This window comes from Drosophila innubila (assembly GCF_004354385.1).
Source record: "Drosophila innubila isolate TH190305 chromosome 2L unlocalized genomic scaffold, UK_Dinn_1.0 4_B_2L, whole genome shotgun sequence".
Classification (NCBI taxonomy): domain Eukaryota; kingdom Metazoa; phylum Arthropoda; class Insecta; order Diptera; family Drosophilidae; genus Drosophila; species Drosophila innubila.
The window spans coordinates 10196268-10220658 of NW_022995372.1; the positions used below are offsets into that span (position 1 = coordinate 10196268).

The following is a 24391-nucleotide window of genomic DNA, read 5'->3' on the forward strand; positions in this document are numbered from 1 at the left end:
AAATACCATTTATCAAACTATTTTTATTATTATGAAACTTTTAAGTCCGAAGATGTTTTCTATTACACCAAGGCGTTTTCCGATATTTCTGTTGACACATAAAGAACAACTTATCGTACATGAACTCGATATATCGATTAATTAAAGCGAATACAACGAAAACAACGTTGCATTAACAATATATCGATAAAATATTAAACAAATTTGACATTTTCACAAAAAAAATTGAAACTATCGGTATTTATTTATCTGTGTTTCAAGGTTGCCACAACTACATTGTTTGGGCTGCCACTTTGTTTTTTTTAGCTATTTTGCATCGCAATTTCAGCTAGTTTTTGGATGCTTCGCAGCCACCAAACAGTGCTGCCGCTTGTTAGAGGAAAAATTGAATGTTTGATTAAAATGGTACATGCTGCCAGATCGGAATATTGCAGTGTGGTAGCTTTTAGACCGGGTGGCAGCCTTCCACTCAAGACACAGCTAAAAAATTTAATCAAGTCATCCTAACAAGCAGCAAAGTAAAATAAATATCACAACCCCAAAATGGAGACTCTTCTGGGTATTAAAGGACCAGATTTTGTTATGCTTGCGGCAGACACAACTCACGCCAATTCTGTAATCGTTATGAAAGAAGGTAAAAGTGAAATTGAAATGCCAAAACGGGTTTAGGTGCCGGGTTCCGTCTAACTAACTAATATTTTCGCATAATCTTTCAGATGAGAACAAGATTCATAAAATTGCGGATAACTTGTTGATTTCAACAGTAGGTGAATCCGGCGACACGGAGCAGTTCACCGAGTTCATCGCAAAGAACATTGCACTGTACAAAATGCGTAATGGCTACGATTTAAGTCCTCGTTCTGCAGCACATTTTACACGCAAGAATCTGGCCGAAAGTCTGCGTAGCCGCACAAGGTACCAAGTGTTTATGTTTGTCGCAGGGTGAGTAGCATATGAATGATGCAAATGGTGTTTGTTTATAATGAAATTCTAAATACATATCACTACCAGTTACGACCCAGTCGAAGGCCCTGAACTGACTTTCATTGACTACCTGGCGTCGTCCCAATCATTGAATTATGCTGGCCACGGCTACGGTAGCATGTTCTGCGCCAGCATTTTCGATCGCTATTGGCATCCAAACATCACACAGGAGGAGGCCTACGATGTGCTGAAGAAGTGTGTGCTGGAAATTCAGAAGCGTCTGATCGTCAACCTGAAGAACTTTAGTGTTGCAGTCGTGGATAAAACTGGCGTACGCCAATTGGATCCGATCAGCGCCAAGAGCTTGGCTGATTACAATGCCGCTAGTTAAGTAACCATTGATCTAATCTGTAGCATTTTAAATGCATCCATTGCAAAGAAATTAAATAAACTATTTGGATTTTTGGTATTATAAAGATTGTTTTTTAATTTTATTGTTTTAGCTTCTTCCTTAGAGGAATAACGAACTTTCAACCATATTAAAAAGTATCACCTTCATTGTTTCGAATTAAAAGTGTTATTAACTTAATTATCTGCTTAACAAAATAATAATTTACAATCTAAATTGCGCGATCGGCCATTTTAGGGGTCCAAACTGGCGTCTTATCGACAAACGGCGGTATGCGATATCGTTATCGTCTTTTACCATTCACCAAAAACGTAGACACTTGGTGGCCCGTCTTATCAGCGAAGTTGATTTACAATTTTTGTTGCCATTTCACAACGTATATTTAAGAGAAGAAAATGCAAGCGCCACCGCCAGAGCACTGTCCTGGAGTGGAAAGCGAACAGGCTGGTCTGGTCAGCGCCTGTGCCGGCTGTCCCAACCAGAGCATTTGCAGTGATCCCAGCAAGAAACTCGAGGATCCCGGCAAGGCGCTCGTTGCAGCTGCCATGAAGGACGTCAAGCATAAGCTACTCATACTTTCGGGCAAGGGAGGTGTGGGCAAGAGTACAGTGACCGCTCTGCTGACACGCTACTTGGCACGCAGCTGTCCGGACAACAACTTTGGGGTATTGGACATTGACATTTGTGGGCCATCGCAACCACGCTTGCTGGGTGCACTTGGCGAGAATGTGCATCAGTCCGGTTCGGGCTGGTCTCCCGTTGGCATCGACGACAATGTGTGTCTTATGTCCATTGGCTTTCTGCTGGGCTCCGTGGACGATGCAGTCATTTGGCGAGGTCCCAAAAAGAACGGCATGATTCGGCAATTTCTCAGTGAAGTCGACTGGGGGAATTTGGATCTATTGCTGCTGGACACACCGCCAGGCACTTCGGATGAGCATTTGTCCGTTGTCTCCTATTTACGTGACGACAATGCACCCGAATCTCTGCGCGCCATTATCGTAACGACGCCACAGGAGGTGGCTCTACTGGACGTTCGTAAGGAGATAAACTTTTGCAAGAAACAACGCATTCCCATCCTTGGCGTTATCGAGAATATGAGCAGTTTCCGTTGTGGCCACTGCGGCAACAGTTCAGACATCTTCCCAGCCAAAACGGGCGGTGCAGCGGCCATGTGTGCGGAAATGGATGTGCCGCTGCTCGGATCACTGCCGCTTGATCCGCTCGTGACACGGGCGTGCGATGCCGGCGAGGACATGACCACAATGCGCAACGAAACAACGGAAGCTCTTGCCTCCATATGCACCAAAATAATGTCCACGATTTAGTTACATACACATGTATATTATTATTGTTATCTCTATTATGGGCCGGTTTTTCAATGTCTCCTTAAAATGTATAAAATAGATATATTCAAATTTTACATTGATTTCTATACATTTTACGTCAAAATATCTGTTGTATAGTTATCAAACCCCTTAAATAGACATTGAAAAACCGGCCTTATGATGATTACTGGCTAATTAAATGTCATTAGTTTTCATTAAGATTATTACATTACATTACATTTAAATGGCACCCGCCTGGAAAAGTTGCTGACTTGGCATGCAGCTCACACTCGTTTCCTCTGCCATTTGGTTGAGCGCTGTGCTCTCCAGCTGCGGAGCAAAGGTAGCTTCAGCACCGCCTACAGATCTGAAGTTTTCCGTAGGGCGTTGATTGATTGGCTGTGATTGACTCTCTCCATTTATGGTGGGGCGCATTGTTTCATCTTGGGTCTGGTTGACAGCAATGCGTGGCTGAGTTGCTGGAGGTAGCGCATCCGCCTGGGAGAGTTGCTGACTTGGCATGGAGCTCACACTCAATTCACTCGTTTCCTCTACGATTTGGTTGACCGCTGTGCTCTCCAGCTGCGGAGCAAAGGTGGCTTCAGCACCGCCTACAGATCGGAAGTTTTCCGTAGGGCGTTGATTGATTGGCTGTGATTGACTGTCTCCATTTATGGTGGGGCGCATTGTTTCATCTTGAGTCTGGTTGACAGCAATGCGTGACTGAGTTGCTGGAGGTAACGCATCCGGCGGATGATTGACCAAGGTGATGGAATCAGTGCAGTCATCAACCTTGTAGATGCCCACCAAATAGTTGGAGAGCTCAAACATGTTCACCCGCAGAGAGACAATGATGAATTGTGCATTCTTGGTGCGTTCCTAAACGAAACAAGTGAATGTGTTATTACATTATATGAAGGAAGATAAGATTAAGATTACCTTGATGTAATGTCCAACAATGGAAACATTCTTAAAGTCCAAGGCGGCATCGATTTCATCCATAAAATACAATGGGGATGGCTTATAGTAATGTAATGCAAAGACGAGAGCCAGCGAGGAGAGTGTCTTCTCGCCACCCGACAAATTCGAGATGTACTTCCAGCTCTTCTTGGGCGGACGAACAGTAAATTGAACGCCCTCGGTAAAGGGATCCATGGAGTCGACCAGCTCGAGATCGGCATCACCGCCCAACGTAATCATGCGATACATTTCCTTAAGCTTGCGCGTTATAATGTTGAATCCCTCCATGAATTCCGTGTAGCGACGCTTGCGTACCTCCTCGTACTTGTCGCGCATCTCGTTACGTTTAGAGGTGATGTCCTCCAGGACGCGAACACGATCCAAATACACGAGACGTTTGTCGGTGAACTCCTTGATGAAGCCCAGATTGGGTTTATCCTTAAGCTCCTCCTCGAGCCGCGTTTGCGTGAACTGCATATTCCCCAGATCCTCCGCTTCCAGTTCTTCATCAGTCAGCGTTTTGAGCGGAGCTGGCGGATCTGTCTCGCCTGGAATTTCGTTCAGCTTGAGGGGCTTTAATTCCTTATGGAAACGCGGTATCTCCGACTTCAATGCATTCACTTTGGCTGCGACAGCTTGTAATTTGGTTTCAATCTCAATACGCTCCATATTGCGTTGATTCTCTTGCTTGTTCAGCTCATCGATTTCCTTTTTGATGTCCGACGATTGTGACTTGGCGTTGCCGATGGCCTCCTCCGCCTCGGAGCCCTCGGTTTCCAGCTCATCCTTGCGATCCTGCCATTGCTGACGCTCCTCGCTAAGAGAACGAAGTTTATCCTCGGCATTTTTGATATTCTCTAGCAAATTGACATTGTTTTTCTTGAGACGTTCAATGCTCCGCTCGGCGGTGGTCAGAGCCACATTGAGGGAGCGCACATTGCTGGAGATTTTCTCAATTTGATTGCTCACCTTCTTGAGCTGTGCCTCCACAGGTTTGACGGTGTTCGATCGCAAGGATTCGTATTCGGCCTGAACCTTCTCAATCTTTGATGTCATGGCATTCTCCTTCTCCTGTCTCTGTGTCAGCTGCTGTTGGGCCTTCTCAATATAAGCTTCGTTCTCCTTGACAGCTGCCTCATCCGTTGTATTGGATTGCATTCGTTTGCGCTGAGCCTCCAATTGTTTTAAGCTGCTGGCCATTTGCTGCTCCTGCGATTTGATGCTCACTGTGAGACGCTTCTGCTCCGACTCGCTGCGCTGCAGATTGGTCTGAAGCATTTGAATCTCATGCTCGAGTCGTCCCTGTTGCTCCTGACAGTAATTAATGCGCGACTGCAGCTGATCCGCCTGTTGCTGCATATCCTCGAGTGCCTTTTGCGATAGGTGGGAATTGTCCGCCGACTCGGCGGTCTTCGTACGCACCTCGGTGCCCATTTTGCCCCGTATCGGTCGATTACCACCACCAGACATGGTGCCAGTCTGTTCAATGATGTCTCCACGCAATGTTACTACGCGAAAGCGTTCCCTGCCATAGGCAATACGTGATCCCTGCTCCAGATCATTGGCCACCAATGTATTGTGCAATGCCATGTAAAATGCGGTCTTGACACGTTCATCCTCCACCTGCACGAGATCGTAGAGGCGTGGCACATTCTCTGGACTATTTAAAAAAGGTTTTTAGTTTAGTAATTTTCCATTTGAAAAACGATTAATACTTACGTCACGATGGGATGGGATCTGCTCCGCCAATGCTCCATTCTGTTTAATGGTATAAAATTGGCACGTCCCACATTGTACTGTTTCAGCGCTTTGATGGCCGCCGTTGCCGTGTCATAGTTGTCCGTCACAATGTTGTCCAGGCGACCACAAGCCGTGGATATTGCAATGTCATACTTGGCATCGATGCCACCCAAATCTCCCAGACGTCCAAGAATGCCGGGTATTTTTCCCTCTGCCTTCATGCGCATTAAAAAGTTCAAGACATTGTCATTGGAACGCTGTGCTTGCATATTCGAGGAGCGTTCATTGATCTGTTGATGGAAAACATGAATTTATTAACATCGATTCAATATAGAGGCGTTATTAGAAATCGTACCTCATCCCGCAACTTGGTGCACTGTGTGGTCAGATTGCGCTCCTCCTTGGCCAGTTTATCCACCTCGGCGGCCTTTGTTGTCATCTCAATTTGAAACTCGGGCATTTTGACGCCAAGTTCATCCAGTTTGGTTCGCATTTGTTGCAGACTCTGCTCCGATTCCTCGTACGAGCATTTGAGTGTCTCGAATTTACGCGCCTCGGTTACCTCCACCTGCTTAAGTATCTTCAACTTGGACTCGTGCACTTGCAGCTCCTCCTTGGCCTTGTTGACGGCTTCCTTGAGGCCAATCAATTCATCGCTGTACTTGAGACGTTGCTCTGTCAATGGTTCCGACTTCTTCTTGAGCTCCGTTAACTGTTTCTCTAGCTCCTCCGTTAGTTTGGTCTTATCCTGCTCCAATTGTTCCAATTTACGTTCACATTCTTTAATCTCCTGCTCATTTTTCTCTGGCAATTTATGTAGGTCATCCAACTCCTTTTGATTCTTATCGATCTGAGCTTTATCTTTTTTGCGCTGCTTATTCGTATTCTCCATGGCGCTCTGGACTTCCGTGTAGCTGCGCTCCACAGCCACAAGTTTCTTCTTGATCTCCTCCCGCTTCTTAACGAGCGCTTCGTAGGCTCTGCAAGATGCAATGGAATCGTTTGGTCAAGGAACTGTCAAATTTATGGGCCCACTTATTCATTTAACTTACTCAATTTCCTTGCGTATAATTAATTCCTTTTCGGCGCGTTCCTTTCGGAGAGATTCGGTGCCATTATCGTGGGTTTTCAATTGCTCCGAGCAGGTCTCGTGCTCCTTGGTGTACTCCCCCAGTTGTTGCTTCTTAAGGCTGATGCGCTTTTGGATTACCCAGTTCTTGGTGCGCATGTAATCGTTCTCCTTGCGCAAATAAGCGACTGCCTCATTGTAGGGCTGCTCCAGATCCTTCATCTCACGTTCAGCCAGTTTGCAGCGATTGTGCTTCTCCGTACGATCATCTGTAAGCTGATCCACGCGTTGATTGATCTGCTGCAACGGACGAATATATCGTTGAGTACCAATGATATCCTCCAGATACTCAAGCATCCCAGTTTCGTTCTCGTTTTGTCCCTTGGTCTTCATCATGGCTATGGACTCGACCTCGCCTTGGAGAATGAGAAAACGATTGTGCTCCAAGTCGATATGATGTTTCTTTAGCAACTTGGCCACTTCCTTCAGTTGCACCCGCTGTTTGTCAATCTGATAATAGGATGAATTGTCCGACATGGCCGTGCGCTGCACAACAAACTGGGAATTGGGAACAATAGTGCACTGGCCGCTCCCCTGATCCACGACCTGCTCAAAGTGTACAGCCACCGAGCAACTGGGCAAGTTTGGATATTTCTTGGAATTGTGAATCAAAGTTGAGAGTTTCTTGCAGCGAATGCGATTGGCGCGACAGCCAAAAACAAACATCATGGAGTCGATGACATTGCTCTTGCCGCTACCATTTGGTCCAATGATGGCCGTGAAGGAATGATGGAATGGACCCAGGATCACCTCGCCAGCATAGCTCTTGAAATTGTAGTTCACAATTTGCTTGATTATAAGACGCGGTCCAACGCTCTCCATGGAGCAGTGTGGGGGCACTGGCGGCGGTATATAGATGTCACCAATGCGTGTACCGCCCTCCTCATCGTCGAAAATGTCCGCGTCATCCAGAGCGTCCAATGCAGCGGCGTCGGCTGCCTCTTGTTGCGCCTTCTGCATCTGGTGCTGCGTCATGGGAATTGGAGCCTTTGTGCGTATCCCCCCGCGCCCCTGAGGCGTACCCAGGCTGGATCGCATTTCGAATACAAATTCACGAATCAATAACCCGACAATATATTTAAAATCCTTAAAACAGCTCTTGCCTCCTGGCGCTAAAATAAAATATGACGCTTTCACAGAGTTGTATTTGATGCAGTGCTGCCAACTTTTAAAAGAAAAAATAGCTGTGTCTGGCTGGCAAGCGTCGGAAAAATATCAGAAATTGCGATGCAAATTAGCTAAAAAAAAAAAAACTAGCCAACAATTTTAACAAAATTTTATTAATTATTTTCAGCTATTTAGTATTTTATCTAATTCGACAAAATCCATATCTACGTCGTTTTGGGACTTGTAACTTCTCACCCCGAGGGATGACGAACTTCTAACCTTTATACAAGATTAATGGTTTTATCTCTATTTTATATAATTCCGAATTTCATTGAGTTTTTCATAATTTCTTTTTTTATAACAATTGTTAAAATTTGCGAATTTAAATCGCGCGCCGGTTGCGAAATATTCTCGAGCCACGCCTCTAGCGGCATTTATTGGAAGTAAGCGTTTTGAACGAGTTAGCAGCGCATATTGCTGAGAAATCGGTTTTCTTTTCCAAATTTGAATGCACAATTCAAATTTGTATTGAATTAAATTCAAAAACGATCGTTACAATGAATAATAAACGTAAATTTGAATTGTATTTTAATTGTTATCTCAAAATTGAAATTTTCAAAGCATTTATGTCAGATTGAAAGACAACGCGAGGTGCAATCGTTAAGTTTCCATTTGAAATTCCAAAAATGTGTTGCCTCAATAAAATTTATTTATTTTTTTTGAAAATGTAATATAGAGAGAAATAAATGTATCAGTTTCGCTTGCTCATTGAGAGAGCTTTCTCCCTCTTTGCCGGGATAAGATATTCGCTTATATATGGCCCGGTCTGCCGCTCCAACGACTTCAGTTCGTCTTTGTCTTCAGCAACGGTCACTGCTGAGATTTCAAATTGTGTTCGCGCCGGTCGCGTTGAGTTTTTTAAGCATTAAAGCAATTTAATTTTGGACATGCAAACTGCAAAACAACCGAAAATGCATAGCTCCAGGGAAAATTCAAATGGCCAAACTTGTTTCACAGTCAAGGTCGGCGCTTCCGCTGCTGCTGAGGATTATAAACATTACCGTTGTAAACGTTGCTGCTGTTCGTTATCAATGCAAAAATTAATGATTACACGCCCATTGGCCCTGTTTGTTGTTGTTGGCATTGTGGCCATGTTTGTGATTATGTCGTCGGATGCTTCCAGCATTGGTAATTTCTCCTCGCTTTTGTTTGACACCAAAATTTTACTACCTGTCTTTTGATTGGGTGCGTGTGTATTTCTGTGTGCATGTGTGTGTGTGAGTGTTGTTGTGCGCATGCGCGCGCATTGGGTGTGAAAGTTGTTGATCTGTTTGTTATATAACATTAAACGGGGGGCACAAACTGGCGACCGACTGTGCATTGAACCCCAAATGACAGCTGCTGAAATTTTCCTGACCCCCTCCGACTGTGACTCAGTTGAAGCCATGGCAAAGTTACTTTCTAAACGCTGCAGCTGCCCCACACATACAGAGACACTTGAGTACAAATACAAATGTACGAAATCTTGAGATCGCATCTTGCATTTTCCACACACGCGTCGCTTGCCCAATCGCCTGAGTTACGATCTGCTCTAGCTACATACATAGTCTGCGAATTCGTGTTGCAAACGCACCGTCAAAGTTGCATGCCACAGGGGCGTAGGCATTAGGATGCCAAATAGTTTGTGGACCACTTAAATGAAATGAATTACATTCAATTTATTCACTTTATTATTATAAACGAAACTATCTCAGCGATGGTAAGGGCTAGAAGTACTTAAATACGTATGTAGACTTCTTACAGGTGTTAGAAGATCGAGTTTTGTAAATCGAAAAAACTAATTTTATTAGTAATTTAAAGGCGTTAACCTTGTGTTTTGGCACAAATGTAACATCACAAATCGTGTATCTAATCTGTATATTTTAACACGATCGTATAATGAACTTGAAAGTTATTGAGAAACAATTTCCTACAGCTTCGGATCAAAGAAAAAAGAAGAGAACACTGTCGAAGTGTAATTAACTTAATAAATAATTGAATGTCAAACTTAAAAATATTTCTCAACTTAAATTTTAATTACTTGATTCTTATATTCCCAACATGGCAGAAATAATTCCACCTTGGTCAATCTATTTTAATTTGTTAGACAATCCCTTTATCGTAGCGCTGACAACGCCCCTGTAATTGGATCTGCGTGATCAAGGCGGTAGCAAGTATATTGCAACAGCATACGGTATAGTGACTAACTTAGCCTAACAGTCCAATGGCTGGGTGGACGTGAGCAGCCAGTTTTTTGGGTCAATGTATTAATTAGTATTTGGAATTTGTAGTAATTACATGAATCTATCTCACACACGACCTGCTTTGCAGACAATGCCACCAAACCGGAGCGGGTGGTGGATCGGGAGGAGATCGCTGGCAATCATAGTCGTCATAGGCGTTCCAGCTCAACACCAACAACAGCAACCTGCATGCAAGATGCACGCTTCTATCGCAATTCGAACCGTCCGGTGCATAAGATGTGGACAAATAGCGAATGTGCCAAGTATTTCCTGTGTCTGGATGGTGAAGTGTTTGAGTTCAAATGCTCGGAGGGATTGCTGTTTGATGTGGTGCGACAGATTTGTGATTTCAAAGCCAATGTGGATAATTGTGACATCACCGCGGAGACGCCCGCACCAAAGCCTCTGCTTGAGATGGCAGACTGTGCGGATGAGACGCAATTGGGCTGCGCCGATGGCACCTGCCTGCCCCAAGATTACTTCTGTGATGGCTCCGTTGACTGTCCAGACGGTTCCGACGAGGGCTGGTGTGATGTGGAAAATGATCCGAATGCTGCCGGTGCTTGCGACACCCGCAAATGCCAGCTGCCGCATTGCTTCTGCTCCAAGGATGGTACACAGATACCCGGCAATCTGATGACACACACAGTTCCACAGATGATCCTGCTCACATTCGACGATGCCATCAATCACGACAACTGGGAGCTCTTCTCCAAAGTGCTGTTCACACCCAACCGACGCAATCCCAATGGCTGTCCCATCAGGAGCACATTCTATGTCTCGCATCCGTACACAAATTATCAATACGTGCAGAAGCTATGGAATGATGGACACGAGATTGCTGTTCACTCAGTCACGTAGGTTTCCCCATTTTATCGTTATTTTGTGTACCTTTAAGATAAGTTGTATTTTGCAGTCATCGTGGCCCTGAACTTTGGTGGTCCAAGAATGCCACCATTGAGGATTGGTTTGACGAGATGGTGGGTCAGGCGAACATCATCAACAAGTTTGCCGGCGTGCGTATGGAAGAGATTCGTGGCATGCGGGTTCCTTTCCTGCGAGTTGGCTGGAACCGTCAGTTTCTGATGATGAAGGAATTCGGCTTTGTATATGATGCATCCATGGTGGCTCCACACTCGAATCCACCACTTTGGCCATATACATTAGACTTTAAGATGCCACACAGTTGTTTGGGTACCAATCAAAATTGCCCGACGCGCAGTTACCCTGGCATCTGGGAACTGGTCATGAATCAACTGGAGGCAGGCGAATATACGTGTGGCATGGTCGACAGTTGTCCACCACATCTAACGGGAGAGGATGTTTACCGCATGCTCACATACAACTTCAAGCGTCACTATCTGAGCAATCGGGCGCCATATGGTCTCTATTTCCACTCCACGTGGTTCAAGAAAATTGACTATCTCAATGCATTTCTGGTGAGTAGCTCCTGCAAATCCTAAGCTTGTCAAGCTGTAACTGAATCTCGTGCAGAAATTTATGGATGACATGCAAAGGCTGCCCGACGTGCACTTTGTGACCAACCAGCAGGCCATACAGTGGATGCGCCAACCCACGCCCAGCAATCAGCTGCACCAATTTGAACCTTGGCGTTGTCAGCCCAAACAATTGGAGCCTCACGAGCAGGTCTGCCCAATGGCCAATGTCTGTAAGGTGCGCAGTCGTGTGTTGCAGGAAGATCGCTACTTCTACACGTGTATGGAGTGCCCGGCACAGTATCCCTGGATACGCAACGAATTTGGTCTAGAATAGCTTGTTTTTTAGTTTAATTATGTATTTATAAATATAGTACGCGTATTTCCATTTATTTAATTGTCCCGCCAAACTTTTTAAGTGCTGGAGCTTAGCCAAAAGTCAGTGATGACACTATTTCTAAAACATTGTCGTTTTCAGCCCTGGCTATTTCTTAGTCACTACCATGGAGAAATTATAATTTCATCATAGTCGCTATTAAAACGGTCGCTACTAAAACTGCCATGTTTTAAGTAAGCAACCGTGTTGTGACTGCAGGACTGTTATTTTATAGTTCTACATCGAGAGAGCCGCGTAAAATAAGTTTGTTTCATAGAATGGGTCGTAAACGGAAAGCCACCAAACCCTGGTGCTGGTATCCTTTTCAAACAAATCAAATGAAATCATTTAAGTTGTTACCACACACAAACACTTGTGTATTTTAATAATGTCAAGTTTTGTTGGGTATCTAAACTAAAAATAAACTCTGTTCTTTCCTTAACTAACTAACTTAGGTACTGCAATCGTGAGTATGATGATGAGAATCCTCTGGTGCGGCACCAGAGGTTGAAACACTTTAAATGTCATATATGTCACAAGAAACTGTACACGGGACCGGGTCTGTCCATACATTGTATGCAGGTGCACAAAGAAACGGTGGACAAGGTGCCCAATTCGCTGCCCAATCGCTCCAACATCGAAATCGAGATCATTGGCATGGACGGTATTCCAGCGGAAGACTTGAGGGATCACGAGAAGCAAAATGACTGTGACACATCCGACTCGGATGATGATGAGCCGGCAACAAAGAAGAAAGTTTAATGTGAGAAGAAAAGAAAACACACAAGTACAAAATATAAGTGGAGATCTTTCCTAAAAATTACAACACGATCGTATAATAGAAAAAGACGTGCATTTATATGCATGTTTCCGACTCATGAACTGTGAGTCCAAATACGCTTGAGTATCTAAGAGCCTAGTCTTAGGGCATCTCAAAGTCGAGCACTCTCGACTGCGGCTTTCTTACTCGCTTTTATGTTTTGGTTTGCTATTTCTTAAATTGTACATATATTGTAAATAAATGTTGTCTTAAAAAAGAAAAAAACTGAAGAAATGAATGTCATATTAAAGTATACCTCAGTTGAAATTTAACTGGAGTTGCACAGCTGCTATTTAGCTCAAAGAGGTAATCCCTCTGGTTACTCCCATCCAGCATTCCTGGATACCCAACGAATTTGGGATTAAACAGCTTATAGTTTAGTTTAAAATTGTATTTATATGATACATATTTTCATTAATTAAATTGAATGCAAACCGAGTTTAGAATGTTCCTTAGCCTAGGCATGTTGAGCACTTTATCCTATTGCGTTATGAATGGATTGGCGATACTTTCGACGCCGTCCTGGGGACAAATGAGCACCAAAGCCGTGCCACGACATACAACTAGACCTAAGCTGCGTGTGGAATCCTCAGTTAGTTTGTAGGGTTCGTCGGAGTCCCGCAAGTACTCGACTGTGTTGTCCAGCACCAAATTAAGCAGTGCATCGTATCCTTTCAGTATTCCAGACGCCTCACGACCGCCAGCAAACTTGACGCGTATTTGCTTCTCTAGGTATTTTGATAGATCCAATATAGACTCCTTGCGTCGCTTCTCCTTGCCATCATTGTTGCCGCCTGTCTATGAAGCAGTGTATCAGTAAACACTTATGTATTACTAATTGTTTTGAATACCTTTTTATCAGCCATTTTCCACAATAATTTGCCGGTTTAACAAACCTAAATCCACACCGCAATAGTGTTGTATCGAATCGTTCGGATTAAGTTCTATTGAACTAATCACATAAGTGAACGAGCGACATGATTCCCTGATTTTAGGTCATTCAGTTGAGTGACTAGAATTTAATAAAGCTCGTTCAGTTCGATCTGGTTTTATTTTTTTACTTAAAAAAATAAGTACGTTTCCGAAAAAAGATATTCTGAATTTTTGTACCTTTTTTCAAAAAGTTTTTTGTTAACTAGTACAACATCGATATTTAAATTTGAACGATAAATTATTCATCATCGATAATTTTGAGAATGCATCCATCGATACTTTGACATCTCTAGAACACACTCCATTTTGTTTTCTCACGATACCGATACCGACACGACGCTTGAAAATAGTTTTTTTTACAAAAAGAGTTGTAATTTTATAGTTTTATTTCGAGAGACTTGTTAATTTCGTGTGTTTACAACAGAGTTCATAGAATGGGTCGTAAAAAGAAGAAGGCCTCCAAACCCTGGTGCTGGTATCCTTTTCAAACAACGCAAATGAAAATTTTGCAGCCGCCGTCGCCTTTACGTGTGCGTGCGAGCCTCATTAAAATTTGTATCTACTCACGTATTACCACACACACCTACACTTGTGCATTTATATAATGTCAAGTTTTGTTGTTGCTATTTCACAGTGTGGGTGGCGGCAAACCAAATTATAAACTTTGTTCTTTCCTTAACTCAAAGTAATAACTAACTTAGGTACTGCAATCGCGAGTTTGACGATGAGAAGATTCTGGTGCAGCACCAGAAGGCGAAACACTTCAAATGTCATATATGTCACAAGAAGCTGTACACGGGACCGGGTCTGTCCATACATTGTATGCAGGTGCACAAAGAAACGGTGGACAAGGTGCCCAATTCGCTGCCCAATCGCTCCAACATCGAAATCGAGATCTTTGGCATGGACGGTATTCCAGCGGAGGACTTGAGGGATCACGAGAAGCAAAAGAATGGTGGAAAGTCAGACTCGGAAGATGATGAGCCGGCAGCAAAGAAGAAAGTTGAATGTGAGCAACAAAACGTCGAAAATCCCACAAATATATATAATATATATATGTGTCCGCTATAAATTGTTCAATTCAATCTACACTCATTATTGGTGAAACAATTCTGCGACAAATATATGTAAAGGGATTCGGTTGTGTGAGATATTAATATCGAGTTCTTTGCAGATCCCATGTCTGTGCCACCTCCCATGATGATGCCACCCAACATGATGCCGCCACACATGCTGGGACAATATGGCATGGGCATGATGCAGCACATGCCGCCGCTGCCACCATACCCGATGCCAATGATGCCTCACATGATGCCACCGCGTCCAATTTTTCCAGCAGCAATGGCAACTACTTCAGCGGCGGCTGCTGCAGCAGCTGCGCATCATCAACATCAACATGCTGCAGCCATGGCACATCAGAAACCCACGTTTCCGGCTTATAGGTAGGTTAACGACACGACATGTAGTACCGCTATAATTAAACATATTTGATTTGCAGCAACGCCACCATAAGTGCTCCACCCACAACCAATAACGCTGGTTTAGGCGGCGGTGCGGCGTCGAACGCTGCCCCATTGGCTGCAACAGATCCACACAATCAGGGACGGCCGCCTAATGCGGCCAATGTGGCTGGCAATGCAACCGGTGGCGGTGGCGGCGTTGTAGCCGCGGTAAGCACAAAAATCATGCATCCAGCGGAGGACGCTAGTTTGGAGGAGCTGAGAGCCCGACAGCCCAAGTATCAGGCGCGTGTGGCAGCTGCGCATGCTGCCGCCGCTGCGGGACCTAAAGCAAACAGTCCCAGCAACAATGGTGGTGGCGGTGGTAGTGGAGGCAGTGCTGCCTCATCGATGCCCTCAACGCCTCCTCCTCCCTCGCTGTCTGGCATCTCGCCAACGGGCAGCGCTGCCGCGAACGCAATCGCTGTGAGCACGGCCATCTCCAAGGCACAGGAAGTGAGTTCTTATCATAGTTATAGAAACCATAGTCAATATAAATGAGCAGACGCGACTCGACGACGCACTGACCCTGACACGGACTTGTACAAAAGACAAACACAACACAACATAAGACAACTCACATGCACATAAATCATATTCAGATACAAATACAGATACAGTTACAAATACAGTTGTAGTTGCAGTTGCAACAAGATATAATAATTCAGATACAGATCTGCAAATTTACTGAGACTGTGTCGTGGTTAACGCGTTTGCTTCGCATTTTATGAATTCCATTTTATCCACGCAACCACGCGTCGGACATTCAATAGTTTTCTTTTTTTTTTTGTACCGAATATGAAGAGACTTTTGGTTGAATTATTTTTGCAATTTCGAAGAACGCGTGCACGACCACAGAAACGGCCGACAATGGATCACGGATAGAGAGTTATACAAAAAGAAATTTAAAAAAAAAAAAACAAAAATACAAAGATAAATCTTAGCATATAGTATGATATATGTCTGTACAATTTTTTAATTAAACAAACAAATTAATGGCAACAAAAATGAACGGCGGCTTTCAATTTACCACAAACTTAACTCATTTATGATTTTAAAAACAGCGAAAAAAGAAACAAAATACAAAGAGAACAAAAGGTATCCCGCAGGAACCGCCAAGCTATGGCCGTTGCTGCAGTTGTTCCGGTGAACGCGTCTTTCGAATTTGCAAAGATATTTAAATGAGACTGAGCTCACTCCACAAAATCCAAATTGATTGCAAGAAATTTGTGTGCTTGCTATAAACAAAACACTTCCACAATCTATTTACAGACCGCCGCCCTGGTGGCCGTGGCGCAGGCGCACGCACAGGCTGCTCAGGTCGCTCAGGTTCAAGCCGCGCATGCTCAACACATGCAGGCACAGGTGCAGGCGGCTCAGGTCGCTCAAGCCGTTGCAGTTCAGCAACATCAACATCAACAGCAGGCGCATGCTCAGGCTCAGGCGCAGGCTCAGGCTCAGCATCACCAACAGCAGCAGCAACACCAACAGCATCATCAACAACAACAGCATCAACAGGCCAAGCAACAACTGGATGAGCTTAATCGTGCCGTGATGCTGCAACGTTTTCAGGCGGTGCGTCAGCCAACAAATCCTGGTGCAGCTGCTGCGGCGGCTGCGGCCGCTGCCGCTGGCCTGGGCATGGTAAGTGTCTAACTTGGCTAGTGCTGCACAGCGCTCGCTGCCAACAACATCTATTTCCAACTTGTCGAAAATTCTGAATGCTGAATCTCAATCAGAAACTGAATGGGAACCATTTTTCGTGACAACTATTACTCAATCATTCAGAATGTTTGGGTTAGTTAAGGGCTAGCATATAGATGTATTCGTTTCTTCCCAGTATAGAGCTCATTAACATAAAAAATATCATATTGAATTCATTCATTGTAGATATCAGGAATTAGATTAGAACTCAGAATTAACCATACGTTGCTTACGAATATAAGCTTGGGGGCAACAAATACTTTGAAAATATAACATACTGTTTATAATTCCTCTCTTGATTCAGTTTTTCTAAAATTGTTGCACATTTATTAAGTCGCATCAAGCATTCGATTCGATCAGCTGATTCAACAAATTGTAAATTTATTTTTGCTCATTTCAACGTGGAATTAATTTATTAATTATTTTAATATTTTATCTGTGTCAAGAATGGATTCTGTTGTCCTTAAATTTCTTGATCGTGAGTAACCATTATAGGTTTCTCAAGCTTTTTAACTTACATGTCATAAAAATTCTACATAAGCCTCTCCATACACCATTAAGAACTAGTCAAGCTCTAGCACAATGACCATATCTATATATAATCTAAGCAAAAAACAAAAAAAAAAGAAACCAAATTGAATTAAATCTAATATGTTGCAGTAACAAAATTAAAAGTTAACATTACAATTGCAGTGCAGTACAGTTGAGTGTTGATAAACAATTGCCAGTTGCAGGGCCGAGAAACAGTTATATACTACAGTATGTATTTTTGTACACTTCACTTTTCAAATATCTAAATATAAAAATTAAAAAAAAAAGAAGTAGCCCAAGCGAATTACGAAAGATAAGTAAATGCCAAAATTCAATTATAATATGATATGTATACTATATTCGTAAACGTAATCGTACTCGTATGTACATTTACTGTACTTTTTACTATGCAAGTATTACTCGTAGTAGTCTAAGCAAGTTCCTTCAAAAGCCAACCACCACCCACAAACATGCATACTTACATACATTTACATACTTACCTATCTATATACCCATATACCTAACTACCTACCCCACTATCCATCCTGATCCCATCTCGATAATTGAATATGATATAGTGATAATGGTAATGCAAAGAAAGTTTCATAGTACGTACTGCCTTGCAAGCACATTAACTTTAATACGTTCAACGTAAGCGTTTACGTAACGTAATGTTGAGAGTTGTTAACTATGCAAGCCATGTAAGTACATTTTGAATAATTAATTCTATTAAAATTACTTTGAACTTGTCGTAATGGTTGCTGCGTTGGTTGGTTTATGATTGATTGATTGGTTGGTTGATTGATTAATTCATATCCGCACACGAAATATACACTCCAAACATTGAATACATAAATATAATATATATATTCGTATATGACTATTAATATTGATATCTTTTTGAAACACACACATACATACACTCATATACCTACACCAACAAATATAATAATTCTATCCTATCTAAATGTTCTCTATCTGTAAATTGTACATCTATCATATTCTAATATCAACAAACTACATTAATATTACAACTTATATTAAAAAATATTTTTCATCTAAAGACTTTGAGCTCGAGCATCCCTCTAGCTATACATTCCATGCATAAATACCATGTACTCGTACCTATGGATAAAACTTAACTAACATTTTATGTTATTTTCTCTGAACTTAACACATATCAATCTGTTATTATCATATGCAAAAAAAAAAAACGCTTTGAACAATGACTTTAATAACGAACAACACGAAAGTTCCATTTGGTGGCGTGTGAGCTTTTGTTGATTTTGGGAATAATATAGCTCCAAGTTTAGCGTAAAAACAAAAAAAACGTACTCGTTTACTCGCTTCTTTCTAACTGTCTATAATAGAGCTGAAAAACTATGCACATCGATTAAATAAATTGTTTAAACAGAAATACTCAACACTATACAGCAAAAACATGATTATCATCTTGGCGTTTGAAGGCTTTTCAGCTCTATTTCAAATGCACTACTAACCACACCACACCGCTATACCTATCTCAAAAGAATATAAAAAATGAATGAATACTCACGCCTTATGGCGACCACGCCTACTATCATAGCTAAGTATAAAATCATAAACTAACTAAGTTTTGAAATTTGAAAGAATATATAATTGGAACTTAAACTCGACTTGCGTTGCGTTGCCTGCCTGGTTAGTAAACAATTTTTGAATTTTGCCATCTCAAGTCAAATAAGTATGTATTCAATTCAATCTATCATTATTATAATTTGTTTTAAGTTGATTTATTATGAAATGCGCGCAAAACTCTTTAAGAACTCTTTTGCAATAGTGTTTTAGAGGTCGAGGTCGTATCGTATCCGATCTCCTCCACAACTCCCTCACCGTCGTCAGTTCAGTTTTCGAATTGTAAGTACGTTTCTTTTTAAACCAACAACAAATTTATTTTCTACATATAATACTTATATATTTCTTTAATTTTTATGATAGTTTTGTAATTTAAATACAACAAAAACAAAACCAATTCGTTTGCCATAAAAGAGAAAAGTTGCTCTCTTTATATATGTCTCTCTCTCTCTCTCTATAAATATAAATATATATCTCTCATTGTAACATTGTAATGCGATGCAAAAGTTTCGAAGACAACACACTCACTCACACATACAACAAAGAATACACAGAACACAGAACATAAATTTATCCATTTAATAAATAAGTACGCAAAACCAAACTTATTATTAATATTCTTAATACCAACAAGAAACAAAACCAAACATAATTAATAATAACAAATTAGCTAATTTTGTGTACAATGGCTTCGATATACACATCCAATTGCATGCCAGATTGCAACTAAAAAGATTAATTTCTTTGGTCTCTTCCATGCTCTCTTCTGTATTTTTTTTCTCTACGCACACATACCTGTTTCTGCCTCATCGTAGATGCCACTGCCTAGCCACATGCAACTGATGCAACCAATGCAACCGATGCAACTTCGAACTGGCGCCGTTGCCATTGGACCACATGGTACCCTTATTGGTAGCAATATGTTGCGACCTGGTCCGTTGCCCGGCATGCCGGCAGGTGAGTAGACATTAAACATGATCTATTATTATCTTGAAGACAACTGGAATTAAATGATATCCTCTGTAGGTCTGTTACCAATGCAGGCGATTGGACTGCCGGGACTACATGCTGGAGCGATGCCAATGCCGGGCATGGGGGTAATGTTGCCGGGACATCCCAATATGCTGCAGATGATGCAGCCGCGCTTCAGATGATGCCTGTCTGCCGCGCCCGGACTGTTGCAGGCGCCCCCGCAGACGCATCCACAGCAACCGCGACCATTTCAGCGGCCCACGTTGACGGCGCTGCCGCATCCACAGTCGCAGGCATCGTTAGTGGGCCTGCCGCTGCCGCTGCTCTTTCACGATTAAAAGAGACGTGGCCGCTGCTCAATCAGCGTCGACCAATCAAAAAGAACAACAACAAGAACAACATCAGCATCAACAAGATCGACAACTAGAACCACATCATGTTGCAAGCAAAAAGCAATCACAACTGCAAGCAAGTTTTCATACTCAAGCTACGCAAATTCTAAAGCTATTTTTTCAATGTATAACAGTTTTGAGACACTCATACACAGACAAGCACACACGTACACACACTCACCATTCATACACAGATCACACTCACTAACAGAGATGCGTAGAAAAGTTTTTTGAGTATCTTAAATTTGATTTCAATGCACCCGATCTTTGATTTTGATTTAACTTGACATAAATTGTTAACTTTCCACTCTGTCTTTCTCTATCTGTCTTTTATATGTTCAACTAACTTTGATCGGCTATTTGTGGTACGTGCACTCTCTATCTTCTTGCATAACACAACACTGTTCACGTGACAACATTGCTCTAATCATAATAAAAATGACAACTCATACGATAGTGTATGTGATGCTAAAGCGCCTCCACTCGCATCGCTTCTCATTTGGCGTTCTCTATGCTGTACTATTGTTGTAGCATCTAAATCTTTTTTCTTCTTTCTTTCTCTCTATACATAAATATACTCCTAGGTATACTATAACTGTAATTGTACAATACTAGAAACAAATAATTCGTAACCACCTAATATATAAAACAAATAATATTGTATCTTTGTTAACATTATTTTTTCAGTTACATTTTTTTTATTTATCTTTTGTTTTTTTCTTTAATTTCGTTTAGAGCTCTGAAGCCACTCACTCACGTTAAAGTATGCCCTGTCCATTTTCTAACCAAAACAAAGCCAAAAACAATCATATAAAAAAAGATACACGTTCGGACGTTGTCATACTCTCTCTTTCTTCTTTTACCATGTCTTCAGACTCACAAAGAAACGAATTCTCTACGCTTTGGGTAAGAAACGGGCAACTATTTACTAAATACAAAGTATACAATTATTGTGCGAATTCGTATTCATCTGTGCGTAGCTTTTAGTAATTTGTCCATGTGCAATGCTCCACAAACGTTTATACTGTTATTCAATATATATAACAGCATCTATGTGCGTCTTTCTCCTCCCCAAGCCTCAAAAAAAAAGCGTGTCGTATTTTTTACTTGTTACTCGCTATACGTTTCTCCTTCGTTCTTTCGTTTATGGATAAAGAGCACTCGTAAGTTATTTAAACAATTTATACAAAATTATTCCTTTTGTGTACATTTATTTCAATTTGGTCAGCATCTATCGATGCGTTCATCCCGCAATCAGGTATCTACATATTTTTCTTTTATTATACATTCATACGTACTATTATAATTATTGTTTTGTATCAAATTTATCTACTTTATCTTGGTTATGGTATTGTACTAAACATTAAAAAACCCATATACAATGTAGTTACATTTAATAGACCTTTTATATTCAACGTTTTCAGTTGAGAATACCGCACATGTTAGTAAGTACATAATACTTTCTCATTGACCTACTTGATCTATATATACTAGTTGGTTCCTTCGTTAATGTAGCGCTCTTCCATTGGCTCACAGACTCAAAACTCCAGCTTCCTAGCAACAAAGTTAAACACAATCAGGCTCAGGCTTTGTTATTGGCTAACACATAGCCCAAATATAACTACATACATATATCTTGATTCTAGATCTTAAGTTCTTCACACTTTAATTTATTTGTATTGTAACTTGGTGAGGGGTCTTTAAAGAGCACCCATGTTAAAGGGCGGCTTTATATTTAAATACCCAGTGTAGCCTAGTCTAGTCAATTTGTAGCACAACCCGATCCCAGCCCCCAATCGCTCGCTATATAAAATAACAATTACCACACACACGAGACACACTAACTATATAAACTTATATTTATATATTTGTCTATCAATATACCTGTCTATACATACATGTATATTCTTATGTGTATTATAACTATAGAGCAATATCGTAAGCAATGACAAGTGAAAAAACTACCAGGTATTGTCGGAGTTGAGCCGCAAGCTTGGCTAGTTTTGCGCAAAATTGATGTTGGACTCTCAGGTCTGGCATATTCGCCGCATCGTTCTTCGATACCCTGTCCGGTCTTTTGAACTGATGATGGGTTTTATGCGATGTTAGAACGGCGTGCTTCAGACGAGAGTACCTCAATGCAGGACAGAAGAAATTTCTCAGATTTGGTGGCTATAAAATAAAATTCATATACACACATATACATACTCCAAATAATACATAGTTAAGCAATTTCAAACTATTTGCAATATCTGGTTAATTCTAATTATTGAAACGACTGTAAATATCTTTCAATGATCGCCATTTTGTTTCCCTTTTAGTACTCGTAGAATATATTTAGTTAATTATATTGTTTAAAATTATCAATTCCATCCCACAGTCTCGCACTGAATGTAACCTGGAGTTTTCGATCTATTGGTGACGGTCCACATTTGTTACTGTATCATTTGATTTTTGATCTAATACATCTATATGACTGTAAACTGTAATATATTCATATATAATAACTAATTGTAAGTTGCACGCTTTGTTTTAGCAGAAAGTACAAAAAATTAAATCGTTTTCCATAGGTGTATATTTGTTCTTAAATATAACTTGTGAAATATACTTGTCAATAGCCACCAAAGTCTGTCCTTGCGCTGGGCGACACGCGAGTAGCTGGACCATGTGCAGACCTTGACACTCACATCTCAACTCACACACTCACACACTTAGAATCATTGTATTCGTAAATGTCTGCCTCGTCCAGGCGAAAGCGTGTCACATTAATTTTGCTGAGCGAAAAGTTCCCTGCGTCCTTTCAATACACCAATATTAATGTGTATGTTAGTCGATCTATAAGTCTTTTTGCATGTCCCCCCATTCTCCCAACTCCTTTTAAGACGCAGGCGATGTGCAGACCGTGATTTAGATAAATACCACCGCCCAACTACATCCCCTACTCAAAAACTGAAGCACATCACAGTTGCCACAGCAACTGTTGGACTTTTCGGTCCTTGTCTTGCGCCCAAAATATTTAACTCCTATATATCTACATCACACACACACCTACGCATAAACATATACACCTACACACCTCTCACACGCATTACATTAATAGTTGCCGCACTGCAGAAGTCAAAGAAGGCGACCACGCCCACAACATTGTTAAGCATCGAAGACGCAAGAACCAAGAAGTTTGTTTTAATTTTTTTTCCAGTTGTGTTTAGTGTTAATTATGGATTATATTAAATTTTTTCGAATTTGTTTATCATCCACGAATTTTGCAATTTAAATTTCGATAATATTCGATAAATACATGCTTTAAGAGTCGTCATGGGGGGCGTTCAACAATCAAAAAGTTAAGTTAATCCTTTGCCAAAGATGATTCTTGTGCCACCCCTCATTCGGACTCATGGAATCGCTTTACTATAATACAATATAAATTAATCAATTAAAAGCTTTGATAGTTATCTTTCTTTCGTTGCATTTACTAACTAAAAGAACTTTTTCATTTGTTTTTTTCTTTGATTCTTTTTGCTAATACAGTTAATAACTCAAATACTTAGCTAATGCAATTAATATTTAGTGCAAATGCATAAAATCAAAAACAAAACGTAAGGTAATGCATATGTTAAACGTTTTTAATGTTGTAAAGTATATAAAAAATACTATATTTAGCGTTTATACAAGAAATGTTTCTACTGGAAAAACAAACAAAAAATAAAAAAAAATAGAACAAAATAAAACACAACACATACACACTTTAAGCATAAATTACAAAAAACAATCAAGTTATATAAGCAATTGTTTAAATTATTTTAAACGAAAAAAACCAAATCGCATACTGATAATATTTCTAGTTTAATGTTTTGATTGTTCTCTTTATTTTAAATTAATTTATTGAATATTAATAAATAAAATATACCTAATATATAGAAATGTGAAAAACGAGTTGCAGTTTATTACGCCATTGCAGGGGGTAATATAATTTTGATCACAAATTCTGACCTAGTTTTAGCAAAATCGGTGGGAACATTTCGGCGATAAATTTGTAGTTTATTAAATTCTAGTTTCAGTTGCAGTAGAGTTGAAATGGATAGCTATAACATATACTAAGCGGTTTTAAAAACTCAGGCGGAACAAAGAAAGGTAATCATTCTTTCTTTTAATTGATCTTACGCACAGAATGACTGGCAAGCTGAACCACAAAACTGAAAAAAAAACCTAAACACTTTATTGTACAGATTTATATTCAT

The 24391-nt window shown here is 40.9% G+C and overlaps 7 protein-coding genes across 9 annotated transcripts; 5 read left to right on the forward strand and 2 right to left on the reverse strand.

Annotated features, from left to right (window-relative positions):
- The first annotated feature begins 471 nt into the window (after window positions 1-471).
- LOC117780070 (probable proteasome subunit beta type-2) lies at window positions 472-1400 on the forward strand. The gene is made up of 3 exons (XM_034616460.1): window positions 472-634; window positions 717-942; window positions 1012-1400. The coding sequence occupies exons 1-3, from the start codon at window positions 544-546 to the stop codon at window positions 1313-1315; spliced, it is 621 nt and encodes a 206-aa protein (XP_034472351.1). The 5' UTR covers window positions 472-543; the 3' UTR covers window positions 1316-1400.
- Window positions 1401-1648: 248 nt separating this feature from the next.
- On the forward strand, window positions 1649-2913 carry LOC117780074 (cytosolic Fe-S cluster assembly factor NUBP1 homolog). Of its 2 annotated transcripts, none has more exons than XM_034616469.1 (2): window positions 1649-2694; window positions 2835-2913. In XM_034616469.1, exon 1 carries the CDS (start codon window positions 1729-1731, stop codon window positions 2659-2661), a length of 933 nt encoding a protein of 310 aa, XP_034472360.1. In that variant the 5' UTR covers window positions 1649-1728; the 3' UTR covers window positions 2662-2694; window positions 2835-2913. The 2 variants fall into 2 exon arrangements, with proteins under 2 accessions (XP_034472360.1, XP_034472359.1); XM_034616468.1 differs by having other exon boundaries at window positions 1650-2697; window positions 2834-2913.
- On the reverse strand, window positions 2847-7603 carry LOC117780073 (structural maintenance of chromosomes protein 4). 2 transcript variants are annotated; one of them, XM_034616467.1, is made up of 6 exons: window positions 6414-7603; window positions 5717-6341; window positions 5341-5651; window positions 3601-5281; window positions 3175-3540; window positions 2847-2937 (listed from the first exon to the last, which is right to left on the reverse strand). In XM_034616467.1, exons 1-6 carry the CDS (start codon window positions 7526-7528, stop codon window positions 2902-2904), a joined length of 4134 nt encoding a protein of 1377 aa, XP_034472358.1. In that variant the 5' UTR covers window positions 7529-7603; the 3' UTR covers window positions 2847-2901. The 2 variants fall into 2 exon arrangements, with proteins under 2 accessions (XP_034472358.1, XP_034472357.1); XM_034616466.1 differs by having other exon boundaries at window positions 2847-3540.
- A 2450-nt stretch (window positions 7604-10053) lies between these two features.
- Window positions 10054-11705, forward strand: LOC117781332. The gene is made up of 3 exons (XM_034618075.1): window positions 10054-10736; window positions 10796-11318; window positions 11374-11705. The coding sequence occupies exons 1-3, from the start codon at window positions 10069-10071 to the stop codon at window positions 11650-11652; spliced, it is 1470 nt and encodes a 489-aa protein (XP_034473966.1). The 5' UTR covers window positions 10054-10068; the 3' UTR covers window positions 11653-11705.
- A 104-nt stretch (window positions 11706-11809) lies between these two features.
- On the forward strand, window positions 11810-12512 carry LOC117794442 (BUB3-interacting and GLEBS motif-containing protein ZNF207-like). The gene is made up of 2 exons (XM_034635028.1): window positions 11810-12007; window positions 12147-12512. The coding sequence occupies exons 1-2, from the start codon at window positions 11970-11972 to the stop codon at window positions 12451-12453; spliced, it is 345 nt and encodes a 114-aa protein (XP_034490919.1). The 5' UTR covers window positions 11810-11969; the 3' UTR covers window positions 12454-12512.
- A 374-nt stretch (window positions 12513-12886) lies between these two features.
- On the reverse strand, window positions 12887-13462 carry LOC117794443 (U6 snRNA-associated Sm-like protein LSm7). Its single transcript, XM_034635029.1, has 2 exons — window positions 13363-13462; window positions 12887-13309 (listed from the first exon to the last, which is right to left on the reverse strand). Exons 1-2 carry the CDS (start codon window positions 13375-13377, stop codon window positions 12992-12994), a joined length of 333 nt encoding a protein of 110 aa, XP_034490920.1. The 5' UTR covers window positions 13378-13462; the 3' UTR covers window positions 12887-12991.
- A 286-nt stretch (window positions 13463-13748) lies between these two features.
- LOC117794441 (BUB3-interacting and GLEBS motif-containing protein ZNF207) lies at window positions 13749-22296 on the forward strand. Its single transcript, XM_034635027.1, has 7 exons — window positions 13749-13919; window positions 14146-14453; window positions 14619-14886; window positions 14943-15399; window positions 16216-16587; window positions 19605-19746; window positions 19816-22296. Exons 1-7 carry the CDS (start codon window positions 13879-13881, stop codon window positions 19941-19943), a joined length of 1716 nt encoding a protein of 571 aa, XP_034490918.1. The 5' UTR covers window positions 13749-13878; the 3' UTR covers window positions 19944-22296.
- The last annotated feature ends 2095 nt before the right edge of the window (window positions 22297-24391 follow it).